The sequence below is a fragment of the Crotalus tigris genome, unplaced genomic scaffold (assembly GCF_016545835.1).
Source record: "Crotalus tigris isolate CLP2741 ecotype Arizona unplaced genomic scaffold, ASM1654583v1 scf7180000023625.2024221, whole genome shotgun sequence".
NCBI lineage: Eukaryota > Metazoa > Chordata > Lepidosauria > Squamata > Viperidae > Crotalus > Crotalus tigris.
In genome coordinates this window covers 1,113,247-1,135,394 of record NW_024100087.1, presented here as the reverse complement: position 1 = coordinate 1,135,394, position 22,148 = coordinate 1,113,247, and the positions used below count along the sequence as shown (strand labels likewise).

General features: G+C 35.5%; 1 protein-coding gene across 13 annotated transcripts in view; it reads right to left on the bottom strand.

Moving 5' to 3' along the window:
- KIAA1109 (KIAA1109 ortholog) overlaps window positions 1-22,148 on the bottom strand; it is a 170,416-nt gene that overhangs the window by 103,496 nt on the left and 44,772 nt on the right. For 12 of the 13 annotated variants that reach the window (XR_005553814.1, XM_039320216.1, XM_039320218.1 and 9 more), the window contains 13 exons: window positions 21,364-21,542; window positions 21,144-21,250; window positions 18,963-19,165; window positions 18,108-18,335; window positions 16,789-16,926; window positions 16,075-16,251; window positions 10,055-10,183; window positions 7,889-8,008; window positions 6,735-7,015; window positions 5,629-5,879; window positions 4,971-5,229; window positions 3,344-4,187; window positions 988-1,058 (listed from right to left, as the gene is read on the bottom strand). Coding sequence is in view for 12 of the 13 variants with exons in the window: in XM_039320216.1 (XP_039176150.1) it covers window positions 988-1,058; window positions 3,344-4,187; window positions 4,971-5,229; window positions 5,629-5,879; window positions 6,735-7,015; window positions 7,889-8,008; window positions 10,055-10,183; window positions 16,075-16,251; window positions 16,789-16,926; window positions 18,108-18,335; window positions 18,963-19,165; window positions 21,144-21,250; window positions 21,364-21,542 (2,987 nt within the window). In the remaining variant the exon portion in view is untranslated. The remainder of the gene's footprint in view (window positions 1-987; window positions 1,059-3,343; window positions 4,188-4,970; window positions 5,230-5,628; window positions 5,880-6,734; window positions 7,016-7,888; window positions 8,009-10,054; window positions 10,184-16,074; window positions 16,252-16,788; window positions 16,927-18,107; window positions 18,336-18,962; window positions 19,166-21,143; window positions 21,251-21,363; window positions 21,543-22,148) is intronic. The other variant, XM_039320217.1, reaches the window with a different exon arrangement.

The window sequence follows — 22,148 nt, the reverse complement described above, 5'->3', positions numbered from 1 at the left end:
GCTTTTTCATGTTATTGGTTTGAACTAATTTTAAATGCATTTTTTGATCTGTAATTTATTTTTTTTTTACAAAAATATAAAATGTATCCTACCAATACAGAGTAATAGAATCAGAGATAAAAATCCATTATCTAATACTATACTTACAGGACATATCCTCCAATGGCAATAAACAGGTTTGGTGTAAGAAGATGGTAGACATTATATTTCTACAATTATTATGAAAACCAAGCTTCAAGTATTTAAATGAATAAAATTTCTGGCATCAAATAAATATCACTCTGTTTGCAATATATGTTGGTTCATCATCATAGACAAACTGTATATAATGAAGACCTCTTAATCAACAATAAATAAACGTATTTCCAAATGATATATGGATTACATTTAAATGATTAAACAGCAATTCATCAGTTTTGTGCATTTGTACATTTCAAAGCAAGGAGTTTTTCTTAAGCACAGTACAGAAACTATTTGAGAGGTACAGGAAATGTAAGATAGTGTTCATAAATACTTTCATCATGTTTGTCCTATCCTTAGCAAGCTATAGCATACTATATATTAAGTCCTACATCATAAGTCTCATAATTTCTTGAACATTTTATGAATTCATTTAACTTTCCTTTAAAAACTTAAAAAGCTTATTTTTCAAATTTTTCAAAAAAGCTAGTCTAATAAATATTGCTGAATTTGAAAAATGTTCAGAATAGTCGGAAAGCAAAATCAGCTTATAAGAATAAGCAACTTAGAAGCTACTTCTGTAGTGTGAAAACTCAGTGCAAATAAATATGAACAGCATTTCATTTTCTTCTGACAGGAGCAACTGTAGTATATGAATAAGATACAAATATTCAGCACTACTGAAGGGGGACTGTTACTGTCCCAAAATGTGGAACAAAACTTTATAGGCATCACTATCTTTGTAATATATAAAAAGGAGAATTTAACTTTCAACATGTTAAAAACAAGTCATAAGTTGTTACTCACTTAGAAGTTGATCCTGTAAGCTGCATGCCTCGATCCAGTAGAGCATTAGCTTTAAGACCTTGTTTAACAATCTGGAAAAAATAATACGCTATTACTCTTTGAGAGCTTTTATCAAGTCTTTTGTCCTGTAGTGTAAAATATTTTATATTCCTTTCTACTTTTACATTTTTATATGATCAATCATGGCAATCTTAGCATTGATATGCCATAATATACTTTTTTCTAATGGAAAAACTACCAAAGGAATGAATATAAACAATTCAGCTGAGTTTGCCTGTATGGCAAGTTCAATTTAAAAGATGTCAAAATGAATTCCTAATTCAACTATGCTAAATTCCAAATGAATAAGCTCACTCATTTTGAAAGAAAAATTATTTTCTATATTTTTAACATTTATTTGAAAAATTCACATTAACAAGAATTCAGTGAAATTATAAATTTTAAATGCATTGTTTACAATTTATTTGTGATGGGAAATTCTAGAAGAAACAAATTATCTAGAGCCTTTTTAATTCCATTCTGGCCTAGTTATGAAATAGAAATGGCACTAATCACTCTGTTGCATAACCTTTCTCAAGATATAAATGGCAGGGAATGCACTCTTTTGATCCTATTAGACTTCTTGTTAGTGCATTGTACAATTCATCATAATATTCTTTACAAATGACTGGAAAGACTGAAGACACTGTTTTGGAATGGTTCCACTCCTATATCCATGGATGGTTCTAGTCAGTGATTGTAAGGCAAAACCACTTAAATCCATGAAAATGTCAATATGAAGTCCCTCATCGATCAGGATTCTATCAGAAGAGGTTTGATATTTATATGATAATGCTGAGAGAAGCTATCTGTTGGTTTGGGGTGAGGCATGCTGATGACATTCAATTATAAACTGATACCCCAGCCTGAGCTGCAGACAATATGGAAATCTTATGCTAATCTGGAAACAGTAAGGACCTATATGGTGTGAAAGAACCTCGAGATTAAATCCTACCAAGAGAGCATTAATACTTATCAATAAACATTTGAAGAACGAAGTGACATATCCCCAAGTAATTACTCTGAACAGGATTATACTCATCGGAAAGGAGGTAGTTTGTGATTTGAGGGTTCTCCTGGACTTTTTGTTCCTATTCAGTAAGCAGGCTGGGGAGAAGGAGAGCTTTTGCCCAGCTCTGGCTGGTATGCCAAATGCAACTCTACCTGGATCATAATACTCTGATATGCCTAGATCACTATCCAATTGAACTGCAGTAACATGGGGATGCATATGGAAATCTGATAAGCTGCAGCTAATATAAAATTATTAACAGAGGCATAAGAAATAATAACAATGTTAACGCAACTCTATCAGTTGACACTAAGCTTCCAGCTCCAATTCAAAGTGCTGGTCATGATACAGAAGAAAGAAAAATCAGGCAAAGCCTTGCCAGAATTGACTCTGCCATCTGATCTACTCGTCTAGAGAAAGCATGTTAGGTGCATGTAAGATAGAAATAATGACTACAGAAAAATTACGAACAAGTCACTCCTACCAGTGCATGCCAACCTTCCTCATTTATCAGCTGGAAGACTGAAATCAAGGAAGCCCTACACAACAACTTTAACATTGAATCCCAGTGGAAAGCCAAATGGATCATTGAACACCCGGACACAGGAAGACATATAAATGACCCCACAAAAAAGGTGCAAGGCTATGAGCTACCACATTAGCAATGGACAATCCTGAATAGGATTCGCACATCCCACAGCATCTGCCAGGATTCTCTGTATAAAGTATAAATGGGGCATAGTATCCTCCCCTCAGTGTGACTGCAGGGTCCCATTCAAATGGTAGATCACATCACATGGTTAGATGGCCTAGACATTGGTATTTGAACATAGGTCTTTTTAACATTTATATTTTATTGTTTTTTACTAATCTAGATGGAGTGTTAATATATGTTGCTAGTTCAGATATGTTATATCTGTATCTATATATTTATAGAGGGGGAGAGAGGGGGTGGGGATGAGGGGATGATGGATGGATGACAGGCTTCTGTGGGATAGCCCACACTCTTTGAGATACCTTTTCCCCAAAGTATATAGCATCTGCCCTATTAATGTGGGGGTTAAAGCAGAGGATTGTACTAGAAGACCTCCGAGGTCCCTTCCAACTCTATTGTTCTGTTAATGTTTCAAAAACAAGTAAACATTTGTGTTACTATAGTAAGCTATTGCCCCTAGGTAATCTGAATTAGGACAACTACCATAAATAGATAGGTTTTATTATTATTATTATTTTCAATTTTGTTTTTGCATATACATGTAGATAAGTAGGTCAACAAATAACAACAAAATACATTATGTTTTTTACCTTAAAAGTTGGAACAGAAAGCTGCTCAAAATATGAGGAACTTTCTTCACTAGTTGGAGTGTCGAGATCTAATGGCCTATGTAAAGATGATTTGGAGGTCCTTTTATTTGTTGGATGTTTTACTGACCAGTTAATCACTTGGTACTGGGTGAGGTAGCTTTGGTAGCAGTTCATTAAAGGCTGCTGGGAAGTGATTTGTTCATTCTCAGGAGCCTTCTCAGTTTCTATGATATATAAATGTTCAACAAGATCATCCTCTCCTCCCAAAGCAGAGACAAATGAAGCTTGCGAGGGATGCATTTTTATTGGTAATTTTTTTGTATCTTGACTAGTTTCTCCATGACAGGTAGTAGTAAGTGGTCCTTCTACACTATGATACATTGAGCCTCTCCCATAATCAATTTGTTTGGCTTGTTTTCTCTTCTTTTTCCTCCCAGGATAGGTTCCTGGGCCTTCATCACTGCTGATGGGTTCAAAGTCCTCAGCAGCTGAGAAATAAGCTTCACTATCAGCCATTGACATGCTGGAGTCCATAGAACGATACTGATGAAATGAATTTGAGTCTGCAGAAGGTGTATAAGGAAAAGAACCAAAACTTCTTCTTTGCTTTGGAGAATCTAACACGTTTTCATCACTACGTGAAACATCACTGCTGAACTGTACACCAACTGGAACAGGCTGCTTATCACCATAGAAGGCTGCAGTAAGACTTTTGGTGCTTCCAAGTCGACCAGAACATACTGATTCTTGCCGTTTCAAAGGAGATCTAAGAGGAGATTGTCCAGCAGGCTTCTCTTGTAGATTAGGAGATACTGGGCTATTTGCTGGTCCTTCTGCTGCACTACTAGAAAAAAATAAATTTTCATACACAGTAATGTAAACTGCACAGAATTCAATATCAATAACATTTATTCAAGGTTGACATAGACTGTGATTGTAGATTTCTTTGAAACACGATGAAAGAGCAAAGGTCCTCACAGTTGCTTTAATCCTAATTATTTTTAGGAGCAAGAAGCAACGGGTGGAAACTAATCAAGGAGAGAAGCAACCTAGAACTAAGGAGAAACTTCCTGACAGTGAGAACAATTAATCAGTGGAACAGCTTGCCTCCAGAAACAGTAAATGCTCCAACACTGGAAGTTTTTAAGAAGAGACTGGACAGCCATTTGTCCGAAATGGTGTAGGGTTTCCTGCCCGAGCAGGGGGTTGGACTAGATGACCTCCAAGGTCCCTTCCAACTTTACTACTATTACTAAATTACTAACTATATTGAATAACTGGGGTTGAACACTGGGAAACTTGAAAAGAACATGCATGACAGAAACACTAATACAGTATATGTAACTTTCCCAATGATGGTAGAAGCCCACCTCTATTAGCTTTAGCCACCATGATAAGTGATCAGGACTGCAGTTAAATGACATCTGAAAAGTCATTGTTCCCCATACTTTCTTTAGAAGTAGGTAACATGGTTCCTACTTTGTTCTTCAACTCTCCCAAATCCCAAGCACCATGATTTAACAATAAAGGGTTTATTCAAATAAAGCAAACAACAAATATTTGAAAAAACATGTAAATACAATAATTCCATAGTAGAAAAAGTTGTTATTGAAAAGTGAATGCTCACCTTCCATGGGCATCTTCTTTTTTTGAACCTATCAAGAGTGCCTTTTGTCCTAAATGGTCCTCCATGGCAGAAGAAGGACTTTCCCTATCACCTGCAAGCAAGGGGAGTGCAGCACTAGAACTACTATTCTCCTCTGAAGATGATGAAGAACTATGAGATCGCAGAGGTACTTGTAAATTTAACTGCTGGGATTTTCTTTCAGATTCTGTACCTACAGTTCGGCATTCCCATTCTTTTGTCTTTACACCATTTGCCTTACCTAAAAACAATGATATATTTTGTGCTAAATTTATGAATATTAAAGATACCAATATTTTTTCTTGTTTTTTTTAAATAAATGAATAAATACATAGCATATTCTTTTAAGAAATACTAGAAAGTGCAACAACCATTAGCAAATCAGCTTGGTTTTTAACATGGAATATTTTTAATCATGGATCTGCCTATAACACTAATTGAGGATTACCACATTTTAAACAGTATGTGTAGGTATGAGCAAAAGTCTGTATTCAGTATCACTTTTTGTGCAGCACTTCTATTAAAGGCATGATTTCTTTAACTTGAATGAGTATATTCAAAATATGCTAATGTTTAATTAATGATAAACATTTACATGTTTACAGATAAACAAACAGACAGATAGATACAAATTTTTTACCATCTGGAATTTTCGGAAGTTCTTTAGTAATAATCCATTCTCCAGGTTGCAGTAAAGATTGCCCATAAAACATATCTGATTCTGCGCTTGCATTTGAAAAAGCAGAGCTACTTGATGGTGTCAATTCTTCAAACTTGAAGAAATCTAATCCTGACCCAGGGCCACCAAAAAACCGACAGCCACCAAGACAACCACATTTGTTCTTGCTTCTTTTATTCTTTGTATTATCATCTGGCCATAAAAACCACAGTCTAGAAAAAGAAGGTGTTCATTGAAATAAATGAAGCGGAAGTATTGTTAAGAGATTTCTATGTTAACCATTATTAATGACTGCATTATCTATTACGCGAATCCACTCAGATTCCTCACCAATGCATAAACCTGTATGAAGCAGTAATGGAGTTAGTTTAGCAATACAGGCGGTCCTCACTTAACAATCATAAATGGGCCTGGAATTTTAATCATTAAGTCATTGCAGTTGTTAAGTGGGTCACCATTTGACACGACTCGATCTTAAAGTGAGTCATTGTGATTAAGTGAATTATGTGTTCATTAAGCAAATCCAGCCTATCCGATGGGTATTTTTTGCCGTTTCCTGCTGGAAAATGGCAAAAAAGTCTCAAGTCACAGTCATATGACCATGGAATGTTGCTTGTAACTAATTGTAAATGCAAGTTGGTTGCAAAATGCCCAAACTATGATCATGTGACCACGTGTGTATCTATGACAGTTGTAGCTTCCAGTTTCTAAGTACCTTTTTTTAGTGTTTTGTAAATTCAAATGGTCATCAATTGGTCATTAAATGAAAATTCTCTGTACCTCATTTAAAAAATTAATTTCGAAAAATGTCAGGTCTTTATCATCATATTATATAATGAAACTGTTAAAAACATTGCTAATAATAAATTATTTTTAAAAAAAAATTCATACACATAGATACATACAAATACACAGATCCATAATAATAACAACAAATATTCTGGAATCAATTTTCTGCATCAAAAATTTATAAAACTTTTACATTTTTGAAGAATCTATCACAAATGTTCATGTTTTCCATTTTTTAACTAACAGATCTTTTCACTAACCTATTTTTCCTTGCTTACCTCTTGGTTCTGCTATCATGAGTTTCCAAAAAACGTCTCTGTGCTTGATGCTTTGAATAGCGGTCTGCTGCTAAAGCAACATCAGCAGTGATAAGGCCAAAATTGATTGATCCTGCTTCTAGCCAATATGCCCTCCGTAGTACCGCAGGTTGAAGACTAGTTTGGCAATTATTTGCTTGTTCAATATACTGTCGTATTTGGAAGTCTTGAATGGCAGCACTTATACCTTCACCAACTGACTGATTGTGGAGATTGCAACTGGCAATGCGCACAGCACCCATCTAAACATCAAATTCAAGTAAAAAAATCAGGAGAAATCCTAGAAGAATACCAACTCAAATTACTATAAGATATTTACTTTCTCGTAATAAAAATGTGATGATTCCAAATTTCTTATTTACAAGTACAAGTTGTAATAAAATTGTTATTACGATGGTAATTCAAATTATAAATAGGCTCAACATCTATGAAATCATACTTAGCTAAGAAATCAAACTATATGTAGATCAATGTTTTTGCAATAGCGTGTGTGTAAGTATAATCCACAACTTTGTTTTTCAATTTAGACATGTTAATAATGATTATTAAAACATCTAATTTTTAGCCTATGCCAAAGATTCCCAAAAATTAGTTCTATAATAATGTCGACACACAAGAATAACATTCAATATAAAGAACAGATATGCTATAGTAATCCCGTTAAAACCATGCTGAAAACAAATGGTTTTTAATTTTAAAACACTGGCTTTAAAAAAAAAAGTACAGGCACTCCTTGGCTTATGGTGGCAATTGGGACTGGAATTGTCACAGCAAAGTGACACGGTCATGAAGCACAGTCATGTGACTGTGTCAATTTGCAATAGCAATTCCAGCAGTCTGGGTTAATGCTGTAAAGCAAGGACCATATGAATCATTAAGCAAAGACTTCATGTGACTAGAACTCATTAGCTTTGCTTCTAAAAGTTGGCAAAGAATATCAGAGATTGTGATTGTGTGATTGCAGAGACGCTGCAAGGGGCAGAATTACAAGGATCTGTCATAAGCACCACTCGTTCAGCCAATCGTAACTTTGAATGATTGTAATCTGAATGATTGTAATCTGAGGATTACCCATATACAAAAATGAAGATGTGAATTAAGACATATACTACTACCTTTATATTTGTAGCACAACCATGCTCAACAGCGTATACATCTGCACCATCTACTGCCAAGCGGATCATAGTATATTTTAATTCATCAGATGTTAGACAAGGGCCAGAAATGCAACTCATCTAAAAATTTGGAGGGAAGATAGTAGTAAATGTTATCCTTGGCATGTATTCATCTTACTTCAAATAAAGATGAAGTGATACCTTAAGGCAATTGAAGCTGAGAGTAGTATTGTTCTTCTACAGTCATAATTATGGAATATGAGTATTTCCATATTGTTTAAAGTAAAGTAAATACTTTACTAGCCTGATCAAATAAATATTAAGCCTCTAGAAGACACCAACTTGAAATGTCCTTCAGCGTCACTGCATGAAAGTCCTGCAAAAATGCACCAGTCTGACAATGCAACTTTTTTTAAAAAATCAGAAACATAAAAATACTATTTCTTTAAATCAAATGCTACAAATCAGTATCCTTGTTTTAAAATGTAAACACTACATCTCCTTTCTCACTATTGCAGCCATCTTAGAAACCATCCTTAGAAACCATCCTTATATTTAAAAACAGGTCACAGGTCTCTCAGATCCATTTGTTAAATGACTATTTTCTTTTTCCTTCAACCTCAGTTAATGTATATCTATAAAGGCTTGACAAATGATACAAGAGAAATCTATGTTTTTTAAAAAGAGTAAAGGAAAGTAAATATTGCAGCAATTAAATATTAAATATTTCCTTAAAAAACGAGAGATATTTTGGCCAAGAAGACAGCAAATACGTTGCTGTTTATTGTCAGCATTTTAAGCTTTAAAATTTGATGGTGATAATAATTCTTAAGAATTTATAATTTTAATTGTACATAATTAATATTTAAAGTATAATTAACATTTCAATTGTGATATACTGTGAAACCAGAAGACAGAGTAAATAAAATAAAATATAAAATAGATGGTTCCAGAACAGGTCATTTAGACAAGGGGTCCCAAACCCCAGGCCAACAGTCCACTACTGGGCCGTGAGCCATTCGGAACCGGGCCGCAGAAGTGGTGGGCAAGCACGTGTGCTCCATTTGTGCAAGAGACAGGTGCATATGCCCCCTGCTAGCTCAAATGGAACTGTGTGCACGCACTCTTGCCGGCTGCTCATGCAGAACCATCCCCTCTCCTCCCCCCACCGGTTTACAAACCAGAAAGGTTGGGGAACTCCGATTTAGACCAAAGGTTCCCAACCTTTCCAGCACCAGGACTGATTTTGGGGAAAAAAAATGTCTTTCAGGGATCAGGAAGGAGGGAGTGGTTTCACACGCAACCTAAATCTGGTGCATACACAGATGAAACTTTGCTTGCTCACCTGCCACTTGTGCAACCCGGTTCCTAAAAGTCCATGAACTGCTACCAGTCCACGGCCCATGGGTTTTTAGACCAACAAGCCAGTTTTTAAATTTAATTTAGATTTGTTTCACATCAAGAACTTTATATCCATATCCACATAATTTCAAATAAGTCTTAAGTACTAAAAGTCCTATTAAGCACTCAAATAAACATAGATTTAAAAAGACTTAGTTTAAGTTTATAATGGATCAGACAACTAGCCTATATACATTAAGATTGTTTTTTATGCCCAATTTAGAAGTTTGGGGCAAACCCTTAAATAGGGAGAAGAAAAGGCAATATAAAATGCTGGAAATATTGTAGCAACTATAGAATTTATTGTTTCTGTGAAGTGGTCCTTTAGTAATTTTTTTCATATTATTTCTCCAATCTCAGCTAATCTATCAAAACTATCAGCATTGCAACAACAGAGAATTATTTACATATTTATTTATTCGACATATTTCATTGTTGCCAGAAGCAAAATTATTCTCAATGGCTGACATAGTAACAAGATATAAAAATACAAATAGAAAAGCACAACGGCACTACAATACAACTACAGTGCAATGTTTCTAAACTATCAGATAAAAACTTGTCTACACTGATAACAGAAGTCAAGGTAAAAATATTTGGCCCATTATTATAAATTTAAACATTAAGAATTTTTTATAATTATTATATGTGCTTCTGCAACAAATGGAACTGAAAAAGTAGACTGCCTTGGTAACTGTATAAGACATATCCTTATTAAACCGATGTTCAGAAAGCCAAATTATATAGTTTACAAGAAGACGTTACCTTAGCTTCACAAAAACGACGATCAATTCCATGTTGACATAGGATGACAGATTTTGGTCTTTCCATTTGAAATTCACGACATGCCACATGAAACACAAATGTTTGTCCCCATTCAAACAGGCATACAAGCTGTAAATAAATAAGGACTATTATACATTTCAATAGCAAAATGGAGTAGTTGGAAATTAGAAACAGAGCAACTTCCACTGATTTGTAAAAATATAAAAGAAACTGGATGAATAAGACATATTACAGGAAGCTAGCATTTCACAAGATTATTTACTGTTAAGTGCAATCAATACTTTAATTCTATCATTTTGTTTTAAGAACTTTGAAAATAGAATGGATGCATTTTCAATCTTTACATTACGCATAAAAAAAGAATAAAAATATGGACAGTGGAAAAATAATATTTCTAAAGTGGAGAACACATGTTCAGTAGTATTCATGGAATATTTAACTGTTGCTATATACACAATATACACAATTGTATATATTTATATGTGTATACATACATACATATATACAATTGTGTATATAGCAACAGTTAAATATTATTATACATTACATTAAATTAATGTAAATTAATTAAATTGTAAATTAATAAATTAATGTAAATTAATAAATATTATTATACATTACATTAAACAGTTAAATATTGTTATACATTATTTTGAAGTTTTTAATGGACTGCACTTTTGTACATAGTCGTACATACACAAACACACCCACAACAGCGTGTGTACAGAGAAGTTTAGGTACCCTAGGTCAAACTATATGCTTTCAGTGTTTCTCAACCTTGACAATTTTAAGGCATGTGGACTTCAACTCCCAGAATTCCACAGCCAGCAATGCTGGCTGTGGAATTCTGGGAGTTGAAGTCCACATGCCTTAAAATTGTCAAGGTTGAGAAACACTGTGCTACGTGAATCTAAGTAAAAAGAAACTGACACAACCTCTGCATGATACAATGTTAAAATGTTTTTTGCTCCAAATAAATTCCTGATCCCTGCCCGGTGATCCAAGTAATGGTGTGGCTGCCCTTTCATGGTGCCTGGAGGCTATAGGGACCTGGATGGGAGGCAACAGGTTTCAACTGAATCTGATAAGATAGAGTGACTGTGGATACACAGAGCCTCAGCATCTGGAGATTTATCATGTTTAATTCTGGATGGGATGGCAATACTCCAGACCGACCCAGTGCTCAACACAAGACAGTTTTCCTAGACTCTCAACTCCTGCTCAAAGAGCAAATGGCAGCCATAGCTAAGAAAGCTTTTATTGTGTGCCAACTTTTCTGGATCATGATGCCCTATGTTCAGTCATTTGTGCCCTGCTCATCTTCCTTTCGATCATTGCAATGCAATCTACATGGGGCTACCCTTGAAAAGTACTCACAATTGGTCCACAATGCAAGAGCTTTGGAGGTCCCTATGGTGGCACATGTAATAATACTTTTATGCCAGCTGCACTAGTTGCTAATCTGCTTTCGGGCTCAATTCAAGGTGTTGATCATTACCTTTAAAGCCCTTTATAGCAGGGGTGTCAAACTGCCGGCCCACGGGCCAGTTGCATCACATGGAGGCTGCGCCCACCCCAGCTCCAGCAATGCGAAAAAGTCACGATACGTCATGACACATCATGGGACATAGCGAGTTTGACACCCATGCTCTATAACATAGGTCCAGGATATCTGAGGAGCGGTCTTTCCTCAATGGAAATGGTCCGTCCCACATCTGCTGGCAGAAGTGACCTATTGTAGACCTGAGGAATTGTGGCTAGTGGAGTCCAGAAGAGCCCTTTCTGCCACCCATTAGAACATTTTGCTGCAGGTGAGATCTGCCCCCCCTTTCCTGGCCTTCAGGAATTGCCTTAAAGCTTGTCTGTATCAGTTTGGCATACCCTGAAACCATTGGCTGGAGGTGGCTAATGCAATAACAGAGAAGCCACTATCATCTCTCTGCTCCAAACACATGGTTTTTTAGTTTGTTTTAATTTTTTTGTAATTTTAATCTTTTATATTTATAATTGTTTTTGTATCTATATGTTTTATTACATTGTAAGTCGCTCAGACTCACCGCAAACCATGAGATGAGTGCCATATAAATTTAATAAATAATAAATGGCAGTGTAAATTGAAAAAGTAAATGAAAGAAAAATAGATATGAAATTAAAGAAAGGGAAAAGATTAATGTTATTTAATCCTATAGAGCTGATGGAAGAAAAACAATTGGGTAATTAAAAATGAAAAGGCTAAACATGTATGCCAGAAAGTATGAATTGGTATCATCTAGACTGCTGAAAGTCCTGTAAAACCTTTTAACCTTCTCATGTGAATGTGAGAAACTATGTGAATCAACTTGAAACCAAATAAAAAGCATTACAGAATGGAATGTTAATGAGAATTATTATTATTATTAAGATATTTTATTGGTTTTTTAACATTCTTAAACAAAAAGTACTCAAGACCCACCATGATGGTTAGGTGGTCAAACGTTCAAAAGTGAAAATATATAGAAACAACACAACTCAATAAATTTCACTATCCCCTCTCTATTCCCCTCAGTTAACATAATATATTTAAACATTCCATTTCTATTTTAAATTTCTATCACTATTAAACCTGTTATAACTTTATCAGTTTACAAATACAATAGTTTAAATTTAAATCAAAAAATTATCAATTCTAATTCTTAATCTCTCACATCCCTCATTTTATACCAAACTCATTTATTTCTTCTTCCACTATACAATAGATATCTTAATAGCAATAAAATATTGATCAGCCCTATATATATGTAATCCCAAAGTCAATCCATCTCTTTAAAATAACAAAATAATACTAAACCTTGATTCATTCATATTCATTAAACAAAGTTCAAATTTTCTCCAGCTTATCATGCCTTATCATGTCTTTATTGTCATACAAGAAATCTATCCTAGTAATTTAAAACATTCCATAAATTATCAAAAGCATCCCAATCTAAGCAGTCATCATTTTTGCAATTCCAGTAAATAATAAATTTCATATATTTCCCAAACGCTACAGAGGTACAATCCAATACATTGTTAATCTATTTAAAATATCTACTTTAATAATCACGCTCCTATATGTATATATATTTAGTTGCTTCTAACTCTGAATCTTAGTCCTTAAAACAATCCATAAATCCAGTATTGCCTTTTATTCCATTACAAATTTTAAATTTCTCTTTTAAGTCTAATTCTAGGTTTTTTCCTGTACCAAGTAGGTTTCCATAAACATGCTTCCTTTCAATCAATAAGTCTATTTTTGTTGCTTGGAATGGCCTTTGAAGAAATAAAAGTCCCATCCTCTGCATCAGACATCTGTTTTTCTCCTCTTTAAAATATCGTTGCTTTATAATTTCAAATCTCAGTCCTTGGTTCTTCTGTTCCTCAACATTACAGATGAAAGGCTTGTAAGGTAAAATAAGCTCCTCTTTTATCTCAGTTGGTTCCTCTTCTTATGTAATTTGGTTTGTAGAACAGTCAAGTGTAGTCTGGTCATCCATTTGCATTTTTGAAGTGAAGTTTCTAGATCTTAGTTCTGAACTGGATTCTTTCAGTATAGTACAAATTTCTGCAGTGACCTCATGTATCTTTTTCAATATAAGCTTACAATTTAATTGTGAATGCAAATTCTCCATTTTGATAGTAGTTAGTAATAGTTTTTTGTTTTATTCATTTGTTTTGTTTGTGAAGGCTGTATTTGGTAAGAGTTAATCTATATCCACCCCCACAATTCCCACAGCTCAGTTTATCTTTTTCAAAAAAAAAAAAAAATGAAGGTCAGGTCTGGTTTTACTTCAAAGAAATAACCAAAAGATGCAATATTAAATTTTTGCCACTAGATGTCCTCAGTAAGTTGAAGAAGAATCTTTTCCAAACAGCATTGTGTGAAAGAAGAAATAATCTTCCAACATCAAATAGTAGTACAGTCCTTAGCAGAAAAAGAGAAATTTCTGTATCCCAAAAAGTATGAAAATAAATTTTAATCTTATGAAATGCTTTCTTTCCCAAAAATATCAAAGCTGCTTTCTCTAGCCAGGGAAATAATTCCAACGAAGCTCTTACAGGCAGAAAACAAAGTCAAGTAGAGAGAATAACAAGGAAAAATCTCACCCGGATTCACCACGGGGGCTCTTAACACTTAGATGTTCTTGACTTGCGGTCTGAAGCAGCAGGGTGATCGGCCATTTTACTGGCTGATCTTCTTCTCCGTCGGCCCTCAGAGATCGCCCGGACAGCTGGAGGAGCCGCCGCTCCTCCACAGCTGAGCCAAAGCCTCTTCGACAGAAGTCGCACCCACCAGGGTGACTTTCGACCCGTATAAGTGTCGACCAGCAGAGGGAAGGCTAGCCGTCGAGGAAACGAGTCTCCCCATACGGCTAGAATTGCCGTGAACCATAACCGGAAGTGTTAATGAGAATTATTTAAAAAGGTGCTTGATGGAAAGATCATCAAGTGAAAGAGACTATGGATGAAAATAAAAAACACATAGAACCAAATAAATGCTGCCAAAAATGTGGATGGGAAAATAAAATTTTATCTAAATTTTCTTTATACCTTATATACAAAGAGAACATAGTAAAAAAGAAAAGCATAGTTCCTTAAAGGAAACAGCTAATGCTTGAATTTGATGGAAATAACAACAGAACAGAACAGAATATACAATAGAACAGAATATTCTTTATTGGCCAAATATGATTGGACACACAAAGAATTTGTCTCTGGTGCCTAAGCTCTCAGTATATATACAAGCAACAAAGGGATAAATCATAAATATTGTTATGGAAATAAGTTAAAAGGCAAAGCAAAATAAGTACAGAATACTAAATGGAATTAAAGCTAAAAAATAGCTAAAAAAATCTTGATTTATTCACACCCACTCTGAAGATTCATCTTTTTCCTTTGAATCCAAACACTACATGGGCCTTGCAATAATAATTAACTAAAATGTTAGTGTCAAGCCCCACAGGGCTTGCCATTCACCGGTGGGGGGGGTGAACTGGAGCAGCCAAACGCTGCCCAGACGCTGTCCAAGGACTGGAGCCGAGACAGCTGCCGAAACAGGGCAGACAAACGGCAGGGACGGCCCTCCCCTTCCTCTGAGACTCCGCATACCTGTTCCCAGCCAGCAGCCAGGGGGAGGCCCGACGCCAGCCACAGCAGCTGAGCGTTGGGAATGCCATCGGTCGCCACCAGAGGCCTCCAGGAGGTAGGAGGAGGCTGCTGACGTCAGTGCAGCAGCTGAGTGTCAGAGGAGGCCGCCAGTCGCCACCGAGAACCGCCGGAGGCCTCCAGAAGGTGCAAGGAGGCTGCTGTTGTCTTGGCAACCCTACGGAGGCCCGGAGGGGACAGACAAGGGCATAGTCACCAAGAGAAGCCTGGTGAGCAAACCACTCCCAGTGCTGACTTTTCGTTTGCCGGGAATAAACCTTGCTAAGCACCTTGTACTTGCGTTCCTGGCCTTTGTTCCATTGGACGGCGACAGACGGAGGTGACAGTTAGAATTTACTGAATATGCTTTTATACCCTTAAAAAATATCCAGAATATGCAAATTTCTCATGGAACAAGAGTTGAAACTGGAGCTGAATAATCAAGGCTAGTAATGCTTTATACATGTATATTATATTTTACTAATTAAGTCAGATTTAAATAGATTCACTTTCAGTAAATTGTTGTGTCTTTTTTCCAATTTGGACTAAACAAGTCCTATGTAAACCTCAATGTTATTTGAAAGAGGTAATTCTGATTTCTGAAAATATAGATAAGTATTGAGATTTTAATAGATATTGACAAATGCATGATTCTTTCAATCTAAAATTCTTATCTAGATTATTGAACTCCTTCTATTTACACAAATATATGGCATTTGTAAAGAAAACCAAAAAGAATTTATCCTAATTAATGTTTTTTCTATTCCTATGCTTTAATACACAGAACATATATGCTAAAATAACAACGTACACATTTAATCTGAAATTTAGTTACAAACCTGTGGAACTGTAACCTTGGCTGTCAAGCTCCCCGTCTGAATATCAATTAACCAGGCATATTCCAAAGTGTCACTATCCACAGGCAAACCCTCTGCTGAAAACATAGCATGAGCACGTAGCTGTAGACCTGAAAGGCTTACATGACCCTCTCGAAGTACTTCATCCACAGTAGGTCTCTGTTAAGAAAGCAAGTTGGGTAGGGATTAGTGCTATATAGCTAGTAAACGCTAATGCTTTTGTCAGCTTTATATTATTGTCATTATGTCATTTAATGTGCAAAGCAATATACAAGCTGTTTATAATTCCAGTTTTCTTTACCCATAAATCAATTTGACAAAATGATAAAGTCCTATAATTGATATGAAACTATGGTTATATACATAAAAAAGTAACTTAGGGAACTACCCTTGGGTATATATGTATAAGGCAAACAATAAGCAGGTAAATAAGTTGAGTTCAATGGTGTCATTCCACAATCATATTGCTTATGTTATCACAATACACAAACTAATATATTCTTGATAGTTGAGAGATTTTCTATACAACTATTTCAAGGGAACATTGGGAGAAAAATAATTCAAATTGGAATAATCGTAATTGGCTCAGAGTGTTAAATGGAGCACTTTAGATTAGAGCATGATAAAAAGGTAATTACTTATGTTAATTTTTCCTGGTTATTTAACTAGCTTGGAAAATATTTTAAGTAATATTACCTGATAGCTGTCATTCAAGAATATATTTAATGGTGATAATACAAGTTGCAACATAGTTTCCTTATATCCCTTCTTCATCTCAAAACATAATCTTTCCAGAAAACCAGTAGGACATTCTGGACCATCACTGCTGCAATGCTAAATGCAGAATATTAAAATTAGAAATAACCATTTAATTAAATGTCAATAGTTCTCAAATTGTTAAATTATGAAAACATGCAAAATATTCTTAAATAGGAAAAAGTCACACTAGAAGATAATAGTTTTTCAATAAGTAGCATCACTTAGTGGATAATTCTTCTGAAACTATTAAAGTTAAGAATCATTCCTTATTTTATACTGTATTGCTAAGTTGCCCATGAAAAATTCTCTTGAACTGTTCTTACCCAGGGAAACAACTCTTTTGAGACTGGAGAAGAAACAGGGAACCATCATTTCTATGTATTACCTTCAAGAATTAAATGAGTCACTATTACTTGCCCCAGTTCCTGCTCATCTAGCCATTTGAAACCATGCAAATGCAAGTAGATAAATAGGTACCACTTCGGTGGAAAGGTAACAGCATTCCATGACTCACACTAATCCAAGGCACTCCTAATTTGGTCCCTCAGTAAGGTAAGTGCTCTTCAACTTCCCCTACCCAACTATCTGCCTTTTTGGCCATCTTGCACTTGCCACCCTGCTGTTCTGGCTTTGCTGCCTTCCTGTCCCAGCTGACTTTATCTTCTTCCAGCTGCTAAGGCATTCTCAGCCTGGCCCTTCACAAGGCAGCTGCTGATCATGCCAGGCCTTCTTCTCTTCCAAAGCCTTATGAGAAAGCCGCAGGTGATTTGGGCAAGGACACACACAGGATCAGGAAGAAGGCCTGGCATAGACAGCAGCTGCCTCATAAAGGGCCAGATTGGGAAGCATCTAGTCAGCAGCGTGAGGAAAAAAATGGCAAAGCTTATCTGGGGTGGCAGGATCAATGGAAACCAGGGTGGCAGAATCGGCAGAGGTGACAGAGTGGAGGGTAGCTAAAAGGCAGAGATGTGAGTCAGACAGACAAATTGGGGAAATAGAAGTGCCTCTGTGATGGTATGTGAAAGCAGGCTTCCAAACACCCACACTTTGATTATGTGATCATGGGGATAATATTTGTAATGTGATTTTAAGGATCATCATTTAAGCGACTGTCTATCCACTGCAGGATGAAGGCCTCTTCTGCATGTTTTAAAGGGCAAAATCTAGCATATTCATAGGCCAACCATAGGAAATCTGTATTTCTAGTTATGTGCACAATTTTCTAAAATCAGGGATTAAATATTCATAATACTTACTACTGGCAAGCGTCCATGAACTTTGTACACATTAACAAGCACTGTAATATCCCATGGGCGTAAAGTTAGAGGATTAATTTGTTTCAGTGATGTATCACGTTCTTTTTTGTTAGCATCCACTCCAACTGCTGTCCATCCAGAACTTGAAGATGTTGACATAGACAGTACAGGGCTTGAAATGACTTCTTCAAAATCAGTATACATATCATCTTCACCAAAATAATTTTCCTAGTGAGATCAATTAACAGTATTTATTGAAACAATATAATATAGATAGGTTACAACAAGGAAAAAAATAGTGTAAAGTATAAATATATAATAATATAAAATTAATAGGTAGGTGTGTTGGATATGTTAATCACCTTGAATCATTAAAAATAATAAAGATGGGATACAAATAAATAAACCTTCAAATCTTAATATAGCTTCCTATAGCAAGTAATTTAGAAATATTAATTTTCATTTCTTAATTATACAGAAATAGTCCACATATTACCACATATACATAATGTTTTAGAGATTAAGGAGAGTTTTTTTCAAATATTTTAAGTAATTGGAAAGCTGGGGGTGATGAGTAGAAGAAATCAAATATTTGAGTTATTGATAAACTAGGAGCTCTCTTTAATATTGTCTACTCTGTGAAACAGCAGCTTTGGAGACATTTGATTCTGTTCTCATGCTAGTTAGAAATGTATAAGTTATGATTTAATACATTTGAAGGACACCCCAAAATGGAAGGCTGGTTGGAGATTTTCTTCATTTGCAAAGTAAGTTATAATTAGAAAATATTGTTCTACATTTTTTAATAGGACTACAAGGCCCGTGTATATTTTACAGTCCAGAGAGAGCTCATACCTTTATAGACAGGAATGCTTTTAAAAGTGGTCCATAAAAAGTTATCTGGGAATCTGGGGAAATCTCTAGTTCTACACGAAGCTTGTCAGGTGGAAGTTCAGACAGGTCAACAGGAAGGCGGGAAGAAGCTGAAGATGTTCCTCCATCTGCCATTTTTTGTGATGGTCGTTGGGCAGATAATATGGTTTCTTCCATTTCTGACACTTTATAAATGGAAAAAGTAAAGCAATTGTGAATACTGATAATATTTCACCAATGTACTAGTGAAAGTAAAATCTGTTTTTTTAAATCAGAATATTACTGAACAAATCTTAAGAAAATAAAAGCAATATAATTTGTTTGATTGTTGGTGTTTCATATTATTTTAAATTGTATTTCTAAACTAACCTGGAAGATCTAAATGCAAGCTTTTCTTTTAAATAATAAATAATTCAAATTAACATGCCCAATAAGCATAATAGTATTTTAGGCTCTAGATTCCCTAAATGTGTCAAACTCGCCACATCATGTGACGTGTTGCAATGTATCATGACTTTTTTCGCATTGCTGGAGCTGGGGTGGGCGCGGCCTCCACATGAGGTAACCAGCCCACGAGCTGGCAATTTGACACCCCTGCCCTAAAGGGTAATAAATTAAGGAAAACTATGATAGGATTCATTTTATATACTTTTTCTTTTCAAAATTTTAATGAGGCACAAAATAATTTTATCATATGGTACATTTAGAAATGATAAAGAATGAACAGTTGATCTTATCTGTTTGATATTAAAGCTACAAATGTGATTTTGAATTTGCTCCTTATATTTTTTTAGTATGATTATCTGCTTTGTTTGATACAATTCTACAATACTTCTCAAGCAATTGCACTTCAAAGTACTTTACACTGAAACAGATTTAAAACTATATATCATATGTTTATATTTCTAACTGCCCAGAAGCCTTGTACAAAACAGAAAAGAAAAAAAACCTATTTTTTGGCGGGGCCCTTTTTTTCTGGAGGCAACAAGGGAAGAAGAGAGGCTATGATTGGCATGTGGGAAGGGGAAGAGGGCAGGAAAGCACCAGAGAGGCCTGGACACTGATAGGGACAGAGAGGCATGTCAGTGCTTTTATTCTTACTTTGCCAAATTGGGTAAGGAATGTGTTTTTGGATTGGGGAGGGGGGGATTGGGGAGGAGAAACTGGAGCCTTCCAGGCATGCACATTATAGGGGGGGATATCTAACTCAATAAAGGTGTTGGAAGGTAGGGGAGGTGAAGAACAGGGGGTTGCCAAGGGCCCTTTTGCATGCAGGCCCTGAATGGAGTAATGAGATAGCTTGTCCTCTGTTCCTGTCTCGGACCTTTGTTCTGTTTGGCCATGGGGGAGACCAGATATCTACTTTGGAAAGATGTCCCTTAGATCTTGCATATCTCCTCCTGGCCAGTCCTGAATTTAAAGCTCCAATGCCCCACTTGACATTCCAAGTTACATGCGGCTGGAGTCTCCACTCTGGTGCACTTGTAAAGAGAAGGCATCTGCAGGCAGGTTAACTACTGACTTAGTCTCTCCATTTGGCAAAGCAGGACCTGTTAATGGCCTTGGCTAAAAAATTGCAAGGAAAAGTTTGACTACAAAGAGGGGACTGTGAAGGGGCCAGAACTTGACAAGTGGCTACAGAGCCACTCTTGTTCCACCGAATGCTGCCCACTTTTGGCAGGGGGCAGGAGATGCTCCACTGAATGGCCATCAATCACTCCTCTAAAAACTCAGTTGGGAATCCCAGGTGGTGGATCCTTGGGTAGAAGGATCTAGTTTACTTTTGGAACATCATCCCCTTAGAGATCTCTCCATTCTGCCGAGTAGGAGGGGGCAGAAAAAAAAACCCAAGAAATTTCTATAGGCAAAGTGGCTGGCTCATTTTTCTCTCCTCGCCTCCCCAGTGTACAGATTAGACATATACTGACCATAACAACTGAGGGGCATTGTAAACGTCATAAGTGTGGGCTGACTATGATTTACCTTTATACTAATGAAGGTAAAAAGGACAACTTTTTATCATAAAGAAAGCTATGTAAATGAGAAGTGTGACTCTCAACTCAAGTTTCATTAGCTTTCAACTTATTCTACCTTGGTTATTTTCTCTTTCAAAATGACTTATTCTGCATTTTTAAAAAAATGAATAAAAAGAAACAAACTTACATGATTGGATCAAATGCTCCTTAACTTTCTGGGGATAAATTGGATGCCATACATAATCAATTGTAAGCATAATACTTGGTATTGTCCAGCATTCAACCCAGCCAGCCCTATTCAAAAAGAATAGTCTATGTAGTAATTATTTTATTAACGTTTTCTTAACATCAATTATTACACATTTTCTTGTATATTTTGACATTGTAGTAAGAGAAACCAAACTTACTCTTCTTGAGTCATGTTCCTCCACTTGGACTTGCTTAGTTTCTGACCACTCTGACTATCAGCAGGAGCACAAGACTCAGGATTTAATTTACTAGAATGACAATCTTTCACCAACATAAACAGGGAGTATTTACTAGGATGGCAATCAGGAAGAAGTAAGTGAAGATCAAGACCATCTCCCTGAAAATTCAATATAATACATATTTCAATCTATTATATTTAAAACATACAGAAGCGGACAAAAGTATTGGTGTATCTCATTTCTTTTGTCCAAAGAATCCCAATTTGTCATGAAATAAATTGAAACTGACACAAATAAATGGCATCCACCATTTTTTATTCCATAAGAGCAGACTCTTTCCTTTTGATGTATGACTTCATCTATTCTTGTGAATAATAAAACAAATGAAACATAACAAATATCTATTAGAAGTTAAAAGACATTATTGGGTATTAGTTATCTCTCAAGCAAACTATTTATTTTAATTAGTACCAGTCATGATGAATTTGGCACTTTGTTAACATCTATAAAAATGACAACACTCCTATAAATTTGTATAAGACAGACAGTTATTCATAATAAAAGAAAAGTATTTTAAATTTTTAAATAGAAGGAAGAAGCCATTACAATGCCTTGGGAAAGAATTAACAAGTATTTTCCACAATCGCATAATGTATTATAAAATTAAGTAGCCTAAAACCTACTGAAATAATTTCAGTACTAAAAAACAAGTATTTTTCAAATGAATCTACCGTTTCAAAAAAGGACTATACTAGTATTCTATC